This window comes from Gracilinanus agilis, chromosome 5 (assembly GCF_016433145.1).
Source record: "Gracilinanus agilis isolate LMUSP501 chromosome 5, AgileGrace, whole genome shotgun sequence".
Classification (NCBI taxonomy): domain Eukaryota; kingdom Metazoa; phylum Chordata; class Mammalia; order Didelphimorphia; family Didelphidae; genus Gracilinanus; species Gracilinanus agilis.
In genome coordinates, this window is record NC_058134.1 from 197,463,403 (window position 1) to 197,485,661 (window position 22,259).

Consider the following 22,259-nt stretch of genomic DNA (forward strand, 5'->3'; position numbering starts at 1 on the left):
AGAGAGAGAGGGAGAAAGAGAGAGGAGAGGAGAGGAGAGAGAGAGAGAGAGAGAAAGAGAGAGACAGAGACAGAGACAGAGAGAGAGAGAGAGGAACTGTCTAGAACCTTACAATGGCAGAGCAGGGGCTAGAACCAAGATATCCTGATTCCTAACTCAATACTCTTCACTAAACCAATTTTCATTTGGAAATTGACAGATCCTTGATTGATGAGAAGGAATCTGTTTAGGGATCAGCTTTAAAATCGCCTCACCTTGAGATCCATTCCGCCACCCTCTCCCTCCCAATTAGTGTTTAAATTGATTAAGTAGTCTTGATTTTGAAAGCTTACTTCTTTAAAGGACTAGGGTGACGTAATGGCCAGTCTCGAAACGCCTCCTTCTGCCTCTCCATCCTATCGGAATCCTTGAAGGCTTCCTCCCTGTCCCCTTGGCCAATTAGAGCCCTGATTTACCCCACCCCCACCCCCACTCGTATCCAGAGATTGAGGGTGACCAATAACCAAGGCAACAGAGGATCTACCTGCTTCGGGCTGTGGTGCAACACTCCCTGGATGTTTGCCCATCATTTTTGCCTGTTGCCAACAGCAACAGCTTCGGCAACGGCCCGTCTCGGTTGCTATAGTAGCAATACACAAATCCTCACCACCTTCCCAACAATTTAACCCTCCTCCAACTGCTCCTTCGTCCCCTTTCGTCAGACTCTTACAACCGTCTTTGAAGTTCTTCTTGCGTATTTTAGAGGTGGAAGAGGGGTATTTAAGGGACTTGGGAATCATAGAATAAAGGATTTGGGGTGTGTGCGTGTGTGAGGGTTGGTGGGCAATGATCCCTGGGGGAACAGTGAAGAAAGGGCTGAAGGGGAGATGAAGGCAAGGAGTTTGAGGGTGTCTAGGGAAGGAGGTCGTGAAAAGAAAAAGGGTCTTTGAAGGGAATTACTAAGGAGTTTTAGAGAACTCGTTAGCCGAGAAAAGAGGAGTTGAAGGGGTTGTTCTGATGACAGGGAAAAGGTATGGGAATAAACAAGAGGTCTGGGGTCTGCCAACCCCTCCCCGCCCCAGGCACCCACTGGTTACCCCCACCCAACCACTCCCACCCATCCGTCTCTTTAAGCTGGAGGAGCCATGGAAAGATCTCACTGAACCCAAGCCATTCCCCTCTACACTAGAGAGTCTTCTGGTCCCGAAGCTGAATGAAATAGCAGCATGGAGGGAAGGAGGGAGCCAGGGAATCACAGGACTATTGTCTCTTTCCAGATTTGACCCACCTTCACCTTAAGAAGTCTCATCTCCAGGAAGGAAGATGTCTGATGATGAGGACGTGGATGAATATGATGTGGACCAGGATGAAACCGACGAGGACAAAGATAACAAAGAGACGGCAGAAGGGGAGGAGAAGGAGGGAGGAGAAGAACTTGAGGAGGTGAGGGCACAGGCAGGGAGGGACCCCGAAGAGAAGTGACAGGAGGGTGGTGTGCAGGACTGCCTAGAGAGTGAGGCCAAGTACATTCGGCCCTATGTCCTCTTTCAGATGTTGCTCCCCAATCCCATCACAGAGGAGGTAATGAAAGAAAGTCTCTCTTTGCTCTGCAAGACAGGCAATGGACTCTCCCATGCTTATGTGAAGTTGGAGGCCAAGGAAAAGTGAGTGTGTGTGCTAAAGGGTTCTTAGAGGGAGGCAGATGTGGCTTGTAAGGGCTGAAGTCACCCCAAAATTCTTTCCCTTACCCCAATGCCTCAAGTTCCTCTGGCTTTGGGTTATATCACTCTTGTTCTAATCCTGTGGGAAGAGGATGATAGAACTGGTCAGAGAGCTGTTTCTAAGCAAGGAAGGAAGTTCCTATCTGTGATCATTCCCTAACTTTCTGTTCTTTTTAAATGTATTATTATTATTATTATTAAAATCCTTACCTGCTGTCTTAGAATCAAAACTGCACTGGTTCTAAAAAGCAGAAAAGCCGTAAGGGCTAGGCAATAGGGGTTAAGGGACTTGCCCAAGGTCACACAGCTAGGAAGTGTCTCAGGTTAGGTTTGAACCCAGGACCTTCCATCTCTAGCCCTGGCTCTCTTTTCACTGGGCTCCCTGGCTCCTTCTTAACTCTATTCTTCATACTGACTCCTGCTCCCTACTCCCCCATCACATCCCTTCTTCTTTCAGTGCATCTGCTGCCTCCTCTATCATTCTATTAGCTTTGCCTTTCCTTGATTCAGCCTTCATCCTCATCTTCCTCTCACTCACTATCCCCTCACTTTATTCTCTCTGCACTCCCTGCTACATCAGACCCACCTTCTCATTGCAGTTTCCCACCCTGACCCATTTTACTCTCCTTTGAGGCATCTCTCCCCTCCTGTGGAATCTACTTTCTCTTCCGTAATTACCTTTAGGATGTAATACAGACTTCTGCCTGGATATTTAAGGCCCTCTCACCACCGGCTTTTTCTAACCTTATTTCACATGAGTCCCCTTCAGGAATGCTCTACCCCACCCAAACCAGGCAACTATTTGTTCCTCAAACTCAATTTTACATCATAGGCTTCTTTATACCTGAATAAACTCCCTCTTCACCCTGGCACAGAGAAATTTCATCTCCTTTCAAGGTTCAGATAGCACTTCCTCAGGGAAGCCTTCTCTGATTGCTCCCAGTTGAAAATGTTTGCTTCCTCCTCAAAATACCTTGAATGGACTTTTTTTAGGAGTTATATAATTCCAGGAGAATGTAAATTATTTGAGAGGAGGGACTATTTCTTTTGCTTTTGCATGTATTACTGTTTAGTACTGTGCCTCAAATATACCCACAGGGATATGGACTGGACCTATAATTTCAATGGTAGATGTAGACTCTGGAAAAGAACTTTCTCCTCTAATGCAATTTTCATCTTCTAGGCAACTTCTTTGAGAGTTACTCATTACACTAAGAGGTTAAGTGATCTGCCCTGGGACACAGAGTAGATGCCAGAAGTAGGACTTGAACACAGATCTTTCTGGTACCAGGCTTGTTCTCTGTCTACTAGTCTAGACTGCCTCTTGCCTTGCATGATAGTGTTTAAAAATATTATTTTTTGCATAGAATTGAATTGTCCTCTTTAATTCATTCCCACTGCAAACCAGTTCCCTTGCCTTCCAATTACTCTTTTCTCCACTCCAGCCACCACGCTCTGCTCCTGATTCTAACACCAACCCCGACTTCTCTCCCTTCACCACTGTCCAGGGACCTGAGTGACATTTCTCTGTTGACCTCCTACATCCACCTGCGTTATGTGGATTTGTCTGACAACCGGCTGGTGGACCTGTCGCCCCTCAATGGCCTGACTCACCTACTCTGGCTCAAGGTCGACAACAACCGGCTACTGAGTGCCCGATTGACAGAGTTGCCCTATTTGCAGATTGCCAGCTTTGCCTATAACCAAATCATGGACACTGAGGGCATCCTGCATCCCAGATTAGTCAGCCTGGATCTCAAAGGTATTCTCTGGGTGGGTGGTAGAAGTGTAGTATTGGCAAACTATAGTACCACGAGGATGACTTTTTCCAACTTTTTAATTATATTTTTATTTTAAATAAAATTTAAATATTTTATATTTCATTTTTTTAAACCCTTACCTTACATCTTGGAGACAGTACTGTGTATTGGCTCCAAGGCAGAAGAGCGGTGAGAGCTAGGCAATGGAGGTCAAGTGATTTGTCCAGGGTCACACAGCTGGAAAGTGTCTGAGGCCAGATTCGAACCTAGGACCTCCCATCTCTAGGCCTGGCTCTCAATCCATTGAGCCACCCAGCTGCGCCTCTATGTTTCATTTTTTTAAACCCTTACCTTCCATCTTATAATCAATACTGTATTGATTCCAAGGCAGGAGAGCAGTAAGGACTAGGCAATGAGGGTTTAAGTGACTTGCCCAGGGTCATACAGCTAGGAAATTTCTGAGGTCAAATTTGAACCCAGGACCTCCCATCTCTAGGTCTGGTTCTCAATCCATTGAGCCACCCAGCTTCCCCCACCCATTTTATTGTATTTTTTAAACTCTTATCTTCTGCCTTAGAATTAATACTAAGTATTGGTGCTCAGGCAGAAGGGCAATAAGTGCTAGGCAACTAGAGTTTAGTGACTTGCACGGGGTCACACAGCTAAGAAATGTCTGAGGCTAGATTTGAATCCAAGATCTCCCATCTCTAGGCCTGGCTCTCTATCCACCGAGTCACCTATCTGCCCCCAAACCCTTTATTTAACAGAAAAGATGGAGCCCCAAGAGATTGTAGCTTTACGCTTTTATAGATGGGGAAACTGAGACCTAGAGATATTAAAAGTGAGTTATCTAGTCACACAGCAGGAATTTACCCCAAGTTTTGTGGCTCAAAATCCAGGGCTTTTCCCATTTCACCATATTATGTGTTGCATGCTTATCTAGACTCCTTCCTTTTCTGTGTCAAGTGGCATTTGGGGTTAGATGTTGTGTATTACTCGGCCATTCCAAGTGCATCCTGACATTTGACCTTTGTCTTGCTCAGGGAACAACATCAAGAAAGTGACAGGCCTAGACCCCCAAAAACTGGGGAACTTGCATACGCTTGAGCTCCGAGGAAACCAGCTGGAGAGTACACAAGGAATCAAACTCCCTAAGCTAAAGAATCTCTTCTTGGTAACCTTCAAGGTTTGGGAGTGTGTTGTGGTAGGGAGCACCTGGAAGTCAGGATGACTAAGTTCTAAGACAACCATGTTCCCTTGGGGAAATCATGAATCCTCTCCGAGTCTTACTGTATAATTCATGTTCTCGTAGAGGAGAGAAGGGCAAGGCTGAAGCAGGGCCATCCAAATCCCCGTCAGGACTATTTTGTGTGGGCAGCACCCCCAGTATAGCCCTACCACGGGTCTTGAGAGAGTTCAGGGGGGACATGCTTCCAGGATATTATGATGAGAAAAAATTCCAAGAGACTTGAGTTCTGGGTAAGAAAAATCAATTTATTAATTAGGCTAGCAATAAACCAACAAATATGCTCCACGATCTCTCTTGGTGATCAGACCCTTGAATCATTTAAATACAATTCTGAATGCTTATTATTCAGCCATCAAGACATCTCTAATTTTGGGATACTTGATGAGGAGGTGGGCTAATATTTTCCAATCCCCTCAAGAATCCATTCATGATGGTAGTGGGGGAAATCATGTGTCTGATTGCAGGATTCCAATATCTTGGGGATCTAGATGGAGAAATCAAGTTAAATCTAAGTAAAACTGATTTCCATTGTAATGGAGGAAATCAAGGTAATGATCATGCTGCCCCTGGACATGCTTAGTTATTTGGAGCCAGATTTGTTTACCAGAAAGGATAGATCTTATGTTCTCAATCTTAATTATCCCAATTTGAGACAATGCTCTGGGACGAGGAATATAAGGGTGCGTTGTCTGTCAGGACAAAATAATGAGGGGAAGACTCAGATTTAAAAAGTAATGTTTCAGAGTCATATTAGAAACCAAATGATACAGCATTAAGAATAAATTGGGGGTTGGAGACAGCTAGGTGGCTCAGTGGATTGAAAGCCAGGCCTGGAGATGGGAGCTACTGGATTCCAATTTGACCTTAGATGTGTGAACCTAGACGAGTCACTTAACCCCTTATTATTCTTCTGCCTTGGATTCGATATTTAATATCAATTCAAAGACAGAAGGTAAGAGTTTAAAAAAGAAGAAGTAATCTCAATCTCAATTTCCTAGTCCAATCAGGGCAGTGACCCTTGGTTATAGAGTTGGAGAGGGAACTTTATTGTCCAGATTGTCTTTTTCTATCCCCACAATATGTGTATGGTTTACAGTAGGGGCATTCTGGTGACTCCCCCTTAGGCAGCAACACAGGACTGCTGGGCATAGGATTCCCCAAGCAAGAGAATTTGGAGGAGAAAGAGGAACCAGAACTTAGTGATTCAACTCCAAGAGGTTCTGGCTTTCTTGGGGATTCCAGTTTCTCTTGGCTACCTCTCATTTGCCCATCCTTTCCTTCTTTTAACTCCTGTCTTTCTGTATAGTTTTTCTTGTTTCTCTGCATTTTTCCACCTGTCAATCTCCTTTAATTTGTCCCTCTTTAATCGGCCTGTCTATCTGTCTGTCTGACCATTCTTTCTAGGCCCAGAACCAGCTGAAGCAAATAGAAGGACTTGAAAACCTGGATCATCTCACTACATTGCATCTTCGGGACAACCAAATCAGTGTCCTGACTGGCTTCTCTAGTGAAATGAAGGCCCTGCAGTACCTCAATCTTCGGTATATTTGCCCTCCTTCCATCGCCACTTCCCCCATGCTGGAAATCTGGATTTTGACTTTTACCCTGATTCTTACCCAACTTGAATCCATTCCCTGATTATCATTCTACCCTTCACTTTCATCCAATCTGATGGCACTTTTGTGTCTCTCTCCTACCTAATGCTAACCTTTAGAAGCTTCACTTTCTTTCCTTCTTCCTCCTTCCTTATGTAATTTTATTCCTAAAACTTCCCAGCCTAGGATTTTAAAAATCCTTCTCTAGCTCTAATTCCCACCTTCACCCCTCCACTCCCCCAGAGATAATTCCTTCTAAGAGCAGCTAGGTAGCACATGGGGATAAACAAAGGACTGGGTCTGAAGTCAGAACCTTGTTTAAACCTGGCTTCAGACACACATGTGTGACTCTGGGTAAATTACTTAATTTACAAATTACTTAATATTTTGTCTACCTCGGTTTCCCTAAATGCAAAACCAGGTTGTTGTAAGGATCAAATAAGATATCTGAAAAGCACTGTACAGCACCTAGCACATATTGGCATTTATTAAATCCTTCCTTCCTCCCTTGTTTCCTTCTTTCTTCCTTCTCTCTTTTCCTGCTTTTCCTTCCTCCCTCTCTTCATTTCTTTCTTTTTTCTCCTTTCTTCCTCTTTCTTTTTTCTTTCTTTCTTCCTCCATTCCTTTTTCTATCTTCCTTTCCTATCTTGCTTTCTTATATTGACTTTAGCCACCCTGCTGCCCTATCTCCTATGCCTCAAATTTTCTGATCATCTCCTGCTTCCTTACCCCCTTGATTCCCCTGGACTTCACCTCTGCTTCTCTTAGATCTTAACTTCTATGATCCTTTAACATTTTTTTAAACCCTTACCTTACATCTTGGAGTTAATACTGTGTATTGGCTCCAAGGCAGAAGAGTGGTAAGGGTAGGCAATGGGGGGTTAAGTGACTTGCCCAGGGTCACACAGCTGGGAAGTGTCTGAGGCCGGATTTGAACCTAGAACCTCTCATCTCTAGGCCTGGCTCTCAATCCACTGAGCTACCCAGCTGCCCCTGATCCTTTAATTTTTAAGGGGTTATGGTAGTTAGGCTGAAGGAAATAGGGGAGAAGGGGTCCTAGAGAAGTGGGAGCCAGTGCAGCAAGCTCAGCAGATCTTCACTAACCAGTGTCTGGAGGAGTTTCTATTCAGGACATAAAGTCCAGGCTCTATCATTCAGCACTTTCCCTTCTGGTGAGCCCACAAATGACTCTTTGTCCTCCCCAGACAAACAACAGGCATTTATTAAATATCTCCTCTGTCAGACACTGTACTAGATACTGGGAACACAAAGACAAAAACAAACCAGTCCCTGCCCTTAAGAAACTTGCATTCTACCTGCAAAGACAACGTGGATATCCTTAGATGTGTATAAAAGCATATATAGGTAAACACCCAAAAGAAGGTCCTTTTTAAGGGGAAGCACTAGCATCTGGAGGGGTGGGGAGGATTAGGAAAGGCTTCACATAAGACAGAGCGTTTGAGCTGAACAAAACTATGAATTCTGTGAGAAGGAAGAGAGGAGGAAGTGCATTCCAGGCCTACACAAAGGAAGAAAAGCAGCAAACAGAGTGCTATAAGGTGAAAGGCAGGTCAGTTTAGCTGAAGTATAGGATTAATGAAAAGGAGAAATGGAAAGGCTAGAAAGATAGGTTAGAGTCAGGTGGAAAGGACTTTAAATAGAAAAGCATATTTATATTTATATATAAATATCAAATATATAATAAATATAAATATAAAAGCATACATATNCATTGTATTTGTAGTCAGAGGCTCTTGGCTTTGTTACTTGTGACTTTAGGCATTTTCCTTAACCTTTCTAGGTCTCCGGTTCTGTAAAATGAAGGAGAATGGACTAGGTGATCCCTAATGTTCTTTTCACCTCTAATTCTATGATCTCATTCTGATTCTTTGGGAGATAGAATCAAAGATGAAAATGAGGAGCCAAGGAGATTAGGGAAATGAATTTGGGGGGATTCCTATACAAATATGGAGGACTAGCAAGAAGTACAAAAGAGAAGATGAGGGAGAGAATGAGAGCAAGGGGGAGCAGAAAGAAACACAGCTGGGCCTGGTGAAGAAGGCAGACAGGCAGGAGAGAAAAAGCCAGTACTACAAATCTGAACCTAAAAATAACCATGTCAGAGGAAGGAGGGAGTAAGACAAGGGTAGGGGGGTGGAGAGAAGGAGAAAAGAGGGGTCCTAACAAAGATTGAAGAAGAGATTGATGAGAGGAAGGAGAGGTGGAAAATTAGCTGGGAAAAGACACAGGAAGACAGAAGAAAGGGCTCAGATAGGGATGAGAAGAAGCAGAGGAAGAGGAAAAGAAACATGGCTGGACTTAGGGAGGAAAATCTTAACTTCTGCCCTCTCTCCACAGGACACGGATGATAATGTCCTCTGAGATGCCACTGGGATACTGGTCTCCCCATCACTTTATTCTCTCCTCTGGAAAGACCATGTCCTGAGGCCATCTTTGGAGGAAGAGGATCCTGTCGTTTCTCTCTCCCTGAATCCCAGAAACTGGAAGCTCCTACAGCTCAGGCTCAATGAAAGGAGTGATGAAGAAAGCAGAGAAAGGAGGGAAGGCTGCCCTAGAGGGAATTCCTTTTTTTCTTCTCCTCAGCAGAACTGGGATGGGGAGGGAACCGTCAGATAGCTTAACAGGATGGAGGCAAACCTGAAAGGAGAAGCCAGATCTGGGATTTTGGAGAAGGGGAGGATTTAAATAAGGGTCTGAGTCCTGACAAGGAAAAACAAATGGGCTGGGGGGCAGCGTGCTGGGGAGTGGGACCTGGGTGAGCTGAATGACTACTTTTTCCAATAAAGAAATTCATGCCACCGACGTCCCTGTGACTTTTGTACATCAGCGTCGGCGTGGAACGCTGAGTTTTCCTATGGACTGTGTTGGTGTCTGCCAGTCTCTTGGCTGTGCCTGCTTGTCACCGTCACAGGGCAGATCACGGTACTCCCCGGTCTCCGTTCCAGAGTGTCAGTCTCAGTTAAGATCTATGTCCTCTGTGGGTGGCAGGGTTAGCAGAGTCGGGTGCCCCTGTCTCCTTCCCTGGACTGACAGGGTCTGTGTGTAAGTGCGCGCGCGTGCGTGTGCCTCCGCTTCAGCCTGGTCCTCCCGCCCGACTCCCCCACCTGAGCTCCGCTCCTACGTGCGGCTCAGCGGGCGCCTTCTGACTCATCGGGGCTCCGGGTCACATGCATCTTGCAGGCCCTATCGGGTCCGCTCTCTGCCGGCAGCCTGCCCGCCCGGGATCTGCAGCGGCCCACGCCCCGCTCCCGGCTCCCGCTCCCTCCGCGCTGCCACCCGTTCTGCCGCAGGAAGGTGAGACCCCGGCCCCCCTTTCGCCATCTCTCCTTGGCCCTTGGTCCCCTTTCTGCCATCCATCCCTGCATCGTCTTTGCAGTCTGGCTGCGCATCTGGCCCATCATCTTCCTTCCGAAGCCCAGCCCTTTCCCATCCCCATCCCCATGGAGTCTCTGTGCCCTTTGATACACGTCTCCCTATTTTCTGTCTGCTTGCTTACCCCTGTGTTTTATTGCTGTCTCTGATCGAACGCCCCTAGACTTGTTTCCTAACCTATGCCATAATCGCTTACGTTTCTGCCTTTTTAACTTAACTCTCAACACCCTCATTTCCATTGATGTGACTATTTTTGTTTCTTTCCAGCTTGACACAACCTCTTGGCTCTACATTTTGGGGATGCCTCCCCCCATTTTCTCACCCTCCCTGATTCAACTTCCTCCCGCTGCCCCTTATCTCTCCCCATTTTTTTCTCAACCTTGACTGTGCAGGGAAATGTAACGGGAGGGGTCTTCTGGGGATGTATGGATGGTACTGTCTCATCAGCCCAGACTAGAATCTGATTCCTCTAGACCTCTTCTGTCTCTCCTGCCCCCTCCCCCTCTCCCTCATGTTCGTCTTAGAGGAGAAGTGATAGATATATATGTAGGAGGCTCGGAGTGTAATTTGCTACTGAGGAAAGGAGGGAAGGATGGGGAGCTCTCACAGCCTTGGGATGAGTCATAAATGTCCCAGTAAGGTGCCTATAGCATCACCAGGGAAGGGGAGGCCTCGGCTCATCATCATTTTTAACAACCAGAGAAGATGCTGGCTTGGTGGCCACTCCCAGTCTAGGTATACCTTGGAGAAATCCCAACTGGCTGGGAAGTGTGCTGTTGAGGGGGGAGAGGATCCCTATTTCCGACCCTTTTGCTCATTGCAGGGGTCCAACTCCCAAAGTCCCGATCCTTTTTTTCTTTATGCAGTGACCTTATTTCCTTCCACCCCCAACCTGAGGGTATGTACTTCTTTCCCCTCTCTTCACTGCAGCTGGCTCTTCTTTCCCCTTCCTGAGGGACCCCTCTTCCCCAAGATCGTGCCCCTTTTTGGGGATGCAATGACCTTCCCACTTTCCTCCCCACCTCCCAGGATGAGGACATTGCCATTTCTCCCCTCTCCCCACTGCAGCCAATTTTTCCCTAGCTTACTGCAGTGACCTCCTCCCAGGCTCGTCCTCTCTCTGCCCCTCCCACGTTGGCCCCACCCCTCCAGCATCTAACTTCTCTCCTCCCCTTTTTCTCCACCCGTAGACTCCAGCCACCATGTCAATTGAACGCATCCATGCCCGGGAGATCCTGGATTCCCGCGGTAACCCTACGGTGGAAGTGGATCTCTACATAGCCAAAGGTAATGAATGAGGAGGATTCAGTTCCCTACCGGAGCTGTCTTCCGTCCCAACCCAGTCCATCTCCAGCATTAAGTTACAACCTCTACCGGGATTAACTAGCTGTTGGGGCAAGTCCAAGGAATTGATGTGGAGTCCACAGCTGCTGGGTGGGGTGGACACTTGAGGAGGATGAACCCCTCGTGGGTCCTGGGATGCGTCCATGCGTGGATGGCATTTTCCTGGTTATAAAGGGATGGGTTGAGTTTTTTTTTCTGATCATCCAAGTCAAGAACTGTGTGAGTATGTTTCTGGGCAATGTGTATCTGTGTGTCCCTGTTTCCATATCTTTGAATTGTTATGTGGAGTGGGGATTCTAGGCATGACGGGAGAAATACTGGTGGGAGTTGGGACAATGAAAAGATAAGGAGATTCCTATCCAAGTAGCATCCTCTTGTACTCCCAGTTCCTATGTTCTCACTCCCCCCTCTCTTCTTCTTCTCCTCAGGTCTTTTCCGGGCAGCAGTGCCCAGTGGGGCATCTACTGGCATCTATGAGGCACTGGAGCTGAGGGATGGGGACAAACTTCGTTACTTGGGCAAAGGTGGGGTCCCCTTATCTATTTCTTCCTTTATGTTCTCACTAGTTGTTTCATTTTCAGGGTTTCTCCTTTTAGCATCTCTTTTCCTCCCCCCCCCTTTCCCATGCCCTTGTTCTTTCCTTTCTCTGGAATCCCCTTTCTTTCTGCTGATTCTTTAATCTTAGTCTTGGCTTCCTTCCCTCTTCTCAGGTGTACAGAAAGCTGTGGATCACATCAATAATACCATCGCTCCTGCCCTGATCACTTCTGTGAGGCTTTTCTCTTTCTTGGGGGGGGGGGGGGGGGGAGAAGGGATGTGTCGTAGGCTTTCATTAGCTTCAGAGAGAAGGCACCATTCTGTTTCATGGGCACTCTGTTTAGATATAGGACCTGGGGAAGAATCCCTGCTGAAATTTAGTTTGGGGCTCAGTAATCCCATCAGAGGATGCCCAGATTGCTCCCCCCACTTAGTCTCTATGACAAATTGCTACCAAATGGAGTGGGGTAATCAGGGTATGATGAGCAAGGATTTGATCAGTGGTGGGGGGCGAGGGGGAAGCCTATTTTTCCTCTCCTGGTCCTGTCTCAGCCCTAGGGATAATAATGACCGTCTCTCCATAGGGCCTTTCTGTGGTAGAGCAGGAGAAGCTGGACAACCTGATGTTAGAGCTGGATGGGACTGAGAACAAATGTAAGACGGGGGTCCTGGGCAGGGAGGTAACAGTGCAGGGGCAGAGGTGAAAGAGCTTCATTACATGGAAATGAGCCAAAGTCCTTGCCTTCCTCACTAACCTTCTCCCTTCAGCATCCTTCCCTTTCACCCTTTTTCTGTTAATCCAGTAATCTTTTGGGCCTTTTAATCTAGTGATACATCAGATCTGCTAGTTACATGGGAGCCTCTGTGCTCAGTTATACTGATGAGGTAGACAAAAAAGAACTTTCCAAGAGTCCCAGGAGAAAGGAGTATAGTATGGGAGGACTGGACATGGCACCAAGGGAGCTGAGCTGCAGTGTTCTGGAAAGCTATAGCTTTGGAATCAGCAGCCTTCAATCTAACCCTTACTTGGTTGACCTTGAAAAAGCTATTATCTCTGGGTCATAGGATCCTAATTTAGAGCTGAATGGAACCTTAGCAACTCTCAAGTTCAACCCCCTTATTTTGCAGATGACAAAGAAGTTGAGTTATCTGCCAGGGGTTGCTTAGCTAATATCTGAGATAGGATTTGCATTCAGGTCTCTGTCTTCCAGTCTAGCACTTTATTAGGTCACCTAGTTGCCTCTGAGTTTCCCTGTCTGTAAAAAGGGGACAGGGATAAGGATTGAATTATTGGTGAAGAAGTTTCCTCTGAGGAACTAATTGCCACTGCAGTTTAGCACCTTCTCTGAAATGTCAAGGCTTAGAGAGTTTCCCAGAGCACTAAGAAGTAAGTGACTTGGCTGAGTCACACAGGCCAATATGTTTCTGAGGCAGAACTTATACCCAGATCTTCCTGATCCCAAGGTCAGTTCTCTGTCTGCTACATATACTGGCATAGGGTTTCTTTTTCTTTTTTTAAAACCCTTACTTTCTGTCTTAGTAACAACTCTAAGACAGAAGGGCTAGGGCTAGGCAAATGAGTTAAGTGACTTGTCTGGGGTCATACAGCTAGCAAGTATGTGAGGTCAGATTTGAATCCAGGTCCTCCTGACTCCAGGCCTAGGCTCTCTAACCACTGTACCACCTACCTGCCCCTAGGGTTTCACATTTATAGCTAAATTTAAGTAATACACAAGGCATAAATAGAAATTAAGTAGGCTATTAAATCTATAAACTAGCTTTCCATGAGAATTTTCATGGGCATGTAAGAGCAGCTAAGGTGGGACATCTGTTGATGGAGAAGAGATTTTGTTGGGCAACCACTATTTGAATATTTTTTATAATTTTTTTCTTATAAAATAGTGTTTATAGTATGTCTGATCACTAAACACAGTACAAAATGTCTGAGTCTATCTGCTTCAACATTATTTATATCACTGGACTGTTATGAGGATTGAGTTAAGAAATGGCTACCAAATGCTTTGTAAAGTGTTATGGACCATATAGATAAAGCAGCTAATAGTAATAATAATAGGAGAGAAAGTAGAGTCTTCTTCCAAATGTCTAAAAATGAGGGAAACTTTTACTTTTTAATTATATTATTATTTTAACCTTAACTCTTTCTCCACATCTCCTCCCCCTCCAATAGACTAAGGCTCTTTATTCTTTTTAATTTTAAAAAATTAACAAGCATTTATTTTTTTTCCCTTTCACCTCTTCCCCTCCTCATTGAGAACAAAACAAAACAAAAACAAAAACAAACTCTTTGAACAAATATGCAGTCAGGCAAAACAAATTTTCATATTGGCCATTCCCAAAATAATATGTCTCTTTAGGCATCTCTCTGGATCAAGTAATATGCTCATCATCTGTCCCCTGGAACTGTGATTGGTCATTGCATTGATCAAAGTTCTTCAGGCTTTCAAAGTTATTTGTTTTTACAATGCTGTTGTTATTGTATAAATTCTTCTCTTGGTTCTGCTCACTTCACTCTGCATCAGTTCATACAAATCTCCTAAGGGTTCTTTGAAACCATCTCTTTTATATTTATTATGGCACATTAGCATTCGCTTACATTCATGTAGATTAAAGTTCTTTCAATCAAGAGTGGGATGATTTCTGCCTGAGGACCTGAGAACTCTTTATATTCCCTTGGGGGTGGGGAAGCAGGGTGTGAAAAAAAAAGAAGCAGTACACTAATTCTTATCATATAAGGAAAAGTGATTGAAAAGAAATAAATGAAATATCCTGAAGGTAATTTTGGAGGAATTAGGGGAAAAAAGTGTCATAATTTCTTTGTTGAGCATGATTAATCTTGATGTAAATAGTTAACCAAGCAAGTTTGTATTGATGTTTACTGCTGTTTATCCTAAAATGTTTCATATTAAAAAAAAAATCCAAAAGGGTGAGGAAGTGTGAAAGCAAGAAAGAGAAAGGTACATACCTTCTGTGCCTTTGTCCTGAGTACTGTGTCTCCTAAATCTTACAGCCAAGTTTGGGGCCAATGCCATCCTAGGTGTGTCTCTGGCCATATGCAAAGCTGGGGCAGCAGAACGAGAATTGCCTCTCTATCGCCACATTGCCCAACTGGCTGGGAATTCGGATCTCATCCTACCCGTACCTGTGAGTTGTACCTTCCAGGAAACGAGGAGAAATAGAGGCAGTAAAGGACAGCTTCCTTTGGGGAGGGGAGCAATGAAAGAGTGGTACTTCAGGGAGTGATTGAAGCAAGGCAAATAATGAGAGCTGAGCAGGAGGGGTCAGGCAGGAGGAGGAATAGATGGAGGAGGATCAGGGAATCTAGGGGTGGGATCCTTTGACTCTCCCTTCTTCTCTTTACTTCCCAGGCTTTCAATGTGATCAATGGTGGCTCTCATGCAGGAAATAAGCTAGCCATGCAGGAGTTCATGATTCTTCCCGTGGGAGCGGAAAGCTTCCGGGATGCCATGAGGCTTGGGGCAGAGGTCTACCATACCCTCAAGGGTGTCATCAAGGACAAGTATGGCAAGGATGCTACCAATGTTGGGGATGAAGGTGGCTTTGCTCCCAATATCCTGGAGAATAGTGAAGGTGAGGCTGGTAGAGCCATTCTCATGATCTTGTCTTCTGTCCCTGCCAGATTTCTAGATATCAGCCCGTACAATCTCTGGAGATTTACCTATATTATCCCCATGAAAGAGATCCACTCACATTATCTGTCAAAATATGCCACTCATCCTACCGGATCACGAGGGAAGCACCCCCCCTTTTGTTTCCTGAAATTCACAGCAGCCTCGATTCCCTTGAAATATACTGAATTTTCACCTGATTCTTGGAAATTCTTTAAATTCATTCCCAATTATAGAAGAACATAATTTTATGCACTCACCCAGATCCTTCAGTATCTGTAAGATTCCTAGTTCCTACAGGACTCCTGGGAGTTAGGGGAGGGTACCAGTAAGATCGAATAGATTCACTAGTTCATAGGATATATTAGGTTGATGAAGTTCACTCAACTGTAGTGACTTTGTTTCATAAAAGTCATAAGATTTTGAGATCTCTAGTCCAGAAGTACCACCTCATTCTGTAATTCTGTGCCTCCCCAATCTCTCACCATGCCAGGTCCACCAGCATTGTTAATCTCCTAGATGCCTTTCCTAATTTAACCCAAATTCCTGACCTGAGACTTTATGAGAGCCATCAGAAGCTCTGGGTGTGAAAAATGTCCCAATACAGGCCTTTTTCTCTTCCCTTCCCCAACAACTCCCTTCCCATCTGCTCTCTGTCTACCATCTTTGACTCTCTATCACCTCTGCATGCCCCCCTCAGCCCTAGAGCTGGTGAAGGAAGCCATTGACAAGGCTGGCTACACAGAAAAGATCGTCATTGGTATGGATGTTGCTGCCTCTGAGTTTTACCGTGATGGCAAATACGACCTCGACTTCAAGTCCCCTCCTGATCCTACTCGATACATTTCTGGGGACCAGTTGGGGGCCCTCTACCAAGGCTTCGTCAGAGACTACCCAGGTGCTTGCCCAGGGGAGGGCATGGGGGACAAGGAAGTGGGACGGCTATAGTCACGTAAGAAGGGGGTGGCTTTGTCTATACAGACATAATAGTGATGTACAGAAACATGGTATGTAACTGGAAGATGCCATCTGTACAATGAAGATATTGCTTGTAGAGGGCAGGTGTGATGAGCCACGTGAGCACAAGGGGCCGTGGGTAGTGGAATGTGTAGTCACAGAAGAGCCAGAGAGGGAAGTGAAGAGATCTGGAATCATCTGGACCAGAAAATGGAAGGATGAAGGGGGATCCTATCACAACCTCTGAACCCAAGAAGGGTCTTATTCCAGGAATAGGGAGAGGTGGTCTGAGACAGAGCAGGAGAAAGACTTGAGTAGCCCCAAGGAGAAGGGATGCAGGTTAGCTACAAAGAAGGTCTTAGAGACAAGACAGGAGATGCCAGGATGGGTGGCTGAAGGAAGCTCTGGAGTCTTCTTTGGAATGAGGAAAGAGTGAATGAAAGGCAGGCCTATGTGGAGTGGAGAAGGTTAAATAAGATGACTTGAGGGGCCTCTTCCAGATCAGAAGGTTTGTGACTTGTTGGGAGAGCTGGGAGTGGGATCTTGGCAGGGCTTAAGGCCAGGGACACTGACTGATCCATCCTTTGGATTCTTTGCCCTTTAGTGGTCTCCATCGAGGATCCATTTGATCAGGATGACTGGGCCGCTTGGTCCAAGTTTACAGCTAATGTGGGCATCCAGATCGTGGGTGACGACCTGACGGTGACTAACCCAAAGCGAATCGAACGAGCTGTGGAAGAGAAAGCCTGCAATTGCTTGTTGCTCAAGGTCAATCAGATCGGATCGGTCACGGAAGCCATCCAAGCGTGAGTGAGCCCCCTGGCCCATCCCAGACCATGAACCTCAGGGCCCTATTCCTATGCTTCAAGCCCTACAGGTCTCTCGGGACCCCCCACCCATTCCAGAGGGACCTCTCAGTTCTGCCCCATGAAGTCCCTCCTCTCTCCAGATTTTCTCCCAACAAGTTGAAGGGGGAAGGGCAAGTGCTTGTGGGGAGAAAAGGGAGTCAGTACCCACGGTGCTGGGGGGAGGGGGTACAGATCCTGGGGGTCAGTGCCAGATGTGTGGGTGGCAGGTGTAAGCTGGCCCAGGAGAATGGCTGGGGGGTCATGGTGAGTCATCGATCTGGCGAGACAGAAGACACCTTCATCGCTGACCTGGTCGTGGGATTATGCACAGGCCAGGTGAGCAACTTCCAGAAATTTTCCTAAATAGCTGTTGGGTCAGTGAGAATACTGGAGGAGCTAGAAAAAGAAAAATGTTTTTGATCGATTGGGGCTGGAGTTCTGGGAAGGCCTCATGGATGAGATGATCTTTGAGCAAGGCCTCAAAGGACACAAAGGAAGCTGGTTGGGAGAAGTGGGAACAGGTTGGGTGGGCACGAGACTGACCCGGAAGTGCCACATTAGAGGAGGACTGGCACAAAAGAACAGAGGAGGTCCTAGGGGGTGGGTCCTGAGCAGGGCATCTTCTCTAGGAGTTTAAAGCCATGGGGGAGTTTAAAGCAATATAGTGAGGGCCTCTAAAATAATGATGGAATCTTTCTCTGGTTGGTTGGTTGGTTTTTTTTTTTTCTTCAGATCAAGACAGGGGCTCCATGCCGTTCTGAACGGCTGGCCAAGTACAACCAGCTCATGAGGTAAGGAAAATTTGAGGAAGGGTGGTGCTCTGGGCCCCAGGAATGGAGGAATTCTGGGTTAGGGAGGATAGTTCACATCCCAGAGATATTCTTCCTGGAGCCAAAACCATGAGGATAAGCTGGAAGGGGTTGACAAATGCTTTCTAGAAATGAATAAGGTGAGCTCTTCTATTGTCTGAACTTTTCAGTCAGAATGCAGCTGTAGAGGGGGCAGCTGGGTAGCTCAGTGAATTGAGAGTCAGGCCTAGAGATGGGAGGTCCTAGGTTCAAATCTGGCCTCAGACACTTCCCAGCTATGTGACCCTGGGCAAGTCACTTACCCCCTATGGCCTAACCCTCACTGCTTTTCTGCCTTGGAACCAATACACAGTATTGATTCCAAGACAGAAGGTAAGTGTTTAACTTTTTAAAAAAAATTCAACTTTAGATATGTTTTGCTGTAAAAGCCATTCGAAAGGACAGATGCCTGTTTCCCTTTCTTATTTTTACAAAGAAAACTTCTGATATCAGAGTGAATCATGCTCATAAAAATGTTTATAAAACGACAAACTAGGAATACGTAACAGTAGTTACCCAATTTTCTTTCTTGAGTCTCCATATCATTCGTGATATCTTCAAAGCATTGATTTTCCCCCTTCTAAAAAAAAGTTGGGGTGAACTATGGATGAAGAGTGAGATTCCTCAGAGGGTGGGTGCCGGCTCCTCCTCTCGCCCTCCTGATCTGCTCTGCTCCTTCCTTACCCCATCTGTTTCAGGATCGAGGAAGAGCTGGGAGATGAAGCTCGATTTGCTGGGCACAATTTCCGCAACCCCAGCGTGCTGTGACCACTTTCTCTCCTGTGCCTCCCCCCCTCCAACTCTGTGAACTGTGACCTCTCACTTCCCCAAGCTGTGCCCTGGAGCCCCAAGCCCCCCGGAATGTGTTCTGATCCTCCCTCGAAGCCCTCTTCCCCTTCCTCCCTCTTTCCCCAGCTTCCCCGGCCCTTCTCTTTCCGCTCCCTGCGCCCGGTTCTCCCGGACGGTCTCCTTCCTAGAGTCATACTGCTCGCAGCTCCCTACCCCTTTCTCCTCTTACTTTCTCTCCTTTCTCAGAGTTGGAGAGGGGAATGAGAATTGCAAAAGAGGCTCGGCCTCTGCCCGGGCCTCGGGCTGGGTATCAGGGTCCGCGGCGGAGTTAGGGTACCTCCTATGAGATGCTTGGAGAGGGGCTGGGGGAGGAGTTGCCCGTGACCCCCCGCTTGTGTGGCTCTGTCTGGGGTCCGTCTGCTCCCCGCTCTGCCTGTGCTCCACGAACTGAAGCGTTTACATGCGCATTCTCTGTGGTGTATGCCGGGTGTGTGTTGTGCGTGTCTGGCATGTCGCTTATGTTGGCACACGGGGCAGGGCCTGGTTTGAAGCTATTTGTGTATGATTTCGTTATTTATTTAATTTATTAATGTATTTATTATTTCCTTGGGACCCTAGGGACTGAGCATGTCTTGTCGCAGGGGGCTATTTTTCCATGTCTCATTCGGCTTTGTGCCATAGTGATCGTGGGTAAGGAGGTATAGCAGGAGTGGGAAGGGTAAGAGGAAATGTCCTACGCTTTACCTCCTTTGTGTGTGGGGACTCCCCACCCCAGCTGAAGCCTTTCCCCTGAAGATCCCTCCCCAGCCCTAGACCCCCAGCTTCCTCCCTAGACTCCCCAGCTATAGCAGAGCCGTGCCTCTCTCCCCCGTGGATTGCCACCTCCTGAGTCCCCGCCATCTCCACGCTCCCCACAATGACCACTGCCATTAAAGTCTGAATCACAGCCCACGGCGTGTCTGAGAAGTCTGTATATCCCACTGTCACGCACGGAGGGAGCGGGCCGGGACGACAGAGCCCAAAGATGAGAGAAGCCCCGATTAGAGACGTTGGGGCCAAGTGTGTGTGTGCCAGTGTGAGTGTGTGAGAGGAGAAGAGAGACCCGAGGAGCCTGGCCAAGCTGGGATCCTGAATGCCTCTCCCTTCTCAACCATATACCTACTTCAGAGCGAGAGACTTGGGCCTGCCCTGGGCTCCGTCCGAGCCCAGGACTGCAGCCGGCCCTGAGAACAAGCATGGAGGACCGCAGCAATGCCACTCGCTGGGGCTTGCGGGAGCGGGGTGGGGGATGGGGGGCGGGGCGTGGGACTGGGATGTCTGAACCTGAGTCAGAATAGACAGAGGAGGCACACTGGACGGATGGATTTCCCTCGGAGGAATAGAACGTGCCCGCTGACCACTTGCAGTTTTCCTCCCCCATTTCCTAGGGAACACTCCAGGCAAGGCTGTCCCAGAGACCTTTTAGGCCTGATGAGGGTCCCGGGCACCTCCCCACCCAGGGCTGCCCTGGTGACCGCTAGAGGGAGACAGGGCTCACGGAACGCGAGCTCCAGGGAGTGAGGCCTAGAGGGCTCTAGGGAATTCTGTGGGATGGTAGCGACGACGCAGGTCTCCCCCATTCTTCTCTCCTTTTCTAGCCTGAGATGGCCTCTTCCCTCCCCCTCCTTGCTCAGCCTGCCCATACACCTACCCCCCACCTATTGGGCGCCGGGCTGTCTTTTCTGTGTTTCTTGGTCTTTCTGTGTCTTTGGCTTCCTCTCCTTCTCTCTCCTCGCATCTTCAATGTCTGCCCCTTCCTGTGACTCATTCATTCCCTCTTCCCATCTTGGTTCTTTCCCTACTGGCCACTCCTCTTTCCGTCTCTCTGCCCCTCGGACTGCTGCCCCGGTGGCCGGCCGGGCCTCCCGGCAGGCCTGTCTGTTCCCACTCTCTCCCAGGTATAAGGGAGGATTGGGTTACTCGCTCTGCTCTGCCGGGCCTCTCAGGCCCCTCTCTCCACTTTCCCTTTGTGCGGTTGCCTGGTGACCACGGGCTGGAGGATGGGGGGTGGGGGGGGGCAGGGCTCGCGCAGCTGGATTGGGGCAGGAGAGGGAGAAACCCTCCATTTCCCCTCCGCGGCTGGGATCCGGCATGGGTCTCTATCGTGCCCCACCCCCTCCCCACACGCCCACCCCCCAAATGCCTTCCTTTCTCCTTCTTAGCCCGGGGGTGGCCATCGTCCAGCCCTTCCCGGACCAGCCCGGTCAGCGGAGGAAAGGAGGCTCAAGCTTAGACCTAAAGTGGGCTAGAAAAAGGCCAGCGCAGAGAGAGGCAGAGAAATGCAGAATATGGTAGGGATGGAGGGAGGCTGGGTGTCCGAGGGGGAGGAGCTCTTCCCTCAGGAAGGCAGGAAGTAAGGACTGTCCAAGGGCAGAGGACCGAAGAGGAATAGGGGAGAGGGAGAATGAGCAGATCCCCCAGGAGAGGAAGATTCAAGGAGGAGCGAAAGGAGATTGGGGAGAGGAAAATCTGTGAGGGTGAGGGAATGACTCAGGAGCAGAGATTCGGGGCTGTTTCCCAGGAGTTGGGAAAGCAGCCTGGCCCCATCTCCCTCTTCCGTGCTCGCCCCCTGGCCAAGCTTGGAGAAAGTGGAAAACAGAGAGGCTTGGGGGGCGCCCCAGGTGCCCCGTCTTCCCCGCCGGGACAGACAGAGCCGGCCCGATGGCCGAGAGCTGACTTTTTGCCTCTGCCTGGGCCTGGTCCCATCGATTTTCCTCCCAAGTAATCCGGGGAGGAGAGGACTCCAAATCCAGAAACTCCAGGTCCAGCTCTTCTCGTTTCCCATCCACCTCCTCCTCCTTCCCTCCACTTCCCTCTGGCCTTCTCAGGCTCTGCAGCCAAAAAATCACCCAGTGTTTCTAGGTCCTTTGTACTGGGAGATGGGACAGCTGGGTGTGGGATTGGGAAGAGAACCTGAAGAAGGTGGCTGCAGGGAGGGAGCGAGGGTCAGGAAGACCGGGTCCTGGGCATGGAGAGGGCAGTTGAGACAAACAGCCTGGCAGAGAAGCAGAGAAGGAGGGAGTCAGGAGGGGTTGAGTGTTGGGGGGACCAAAGGGGAATATTTCCAGGACTAATAAAGGGGAGGGGCAGAAGAGTGGCTGGGGAGGGTGCCAGAGACATTTCTGGGGCATAAAAATGGGTTTGAGAGTTTGGTTCAAAGTGAAGCTTACCTCCTTCCACTTTCCCTCCCCACCCCCCACCATTTCTGTCCTTCCTGGTGGCCTGAATGACCTTTGCTGTGGTCAGAGGAAGACAGGCCAGAGAAAAGGGAGAGGATAAAAGAGAGGCTGGCCAACCCTGCTAGCCACCTTTCCACCCTCCCATGTCTACCTTTCCCCAGGGACCTCATCTTTCCCCCAAGTGTCCCCAATAGCTTCCTATTTCCCTATTTTTCTGTCTCCCCCAACTCCCGAGTCTCCTTGTCATAAATTGCCTCCTTTATCAATGTTCCTTCCTCATTTTTATATTTCCATCTCTGCCCAGATTGTCTCATCTCCTCTCCTAGACCCCTCTAGCATCCCCATATTTCTATTATTCTTCCCTTGTCTATTTC

The 22,259-nt window shown here is 47.9% G+C and overlaps 2 protein-coding genes across 2 annotated transcripts; both read left to right on the forward strand.

Annotated features, from left to right (window-relative positions):
- Nucleotides 1-1,302: 1,302 nt before the first annotated feature.
- LRRC23 (leucine rich repeat containing 23) lies at nt 1,303-9,623 on the forward strand. The gene is made up of 6 exons (XM_044679080.1): nt 1,303-1,422; nt 1,531-1,643; nt 3,209-3,462; nt 4,504-4,634; nt 6,114-6,250; nt 9,506-9,623. The coding sequence occupies exons 1-6, from the start codon at nt 1,303-1,305 to the stop codon at nt 9,621-9,623; spliced, it is 873 nt and encodes a 290-aa protein (XP_044535015.1).
- On the forward strand, nt 9,579-18,874 carry ENO2 (enolase 2). The gene is made up of 12 exons (XM_044678010.1): nt 9,579-9,619; nt 10,888-10,984; nt 11,470-11,565; nt 11,752-11,810; nt 12,163-12,232; nt 14,607-14,740; nt 14,965-15,187; nt 15,926-16,123; nt 16,787-16,988; nt 17,258-17,366; nt 17,763-17,821; nt 18,577-18,874. The coding sequence occupies exons 2-12, from the start codon at nt 10,900-10,902 to the stop codon at nt 18,644-18,646; spliced, it is 1,305 nt and encodes a 434-aa protein (XP_044533945.1). The 5' UTR covers nt 9,579-9,619; nt 10,888-10,899; the 3' UTR covers nt 18,647-18,874.
- The last annotated feature ends 3,385 nt before the right edge of the window (nt 18,875-22,259 follow it).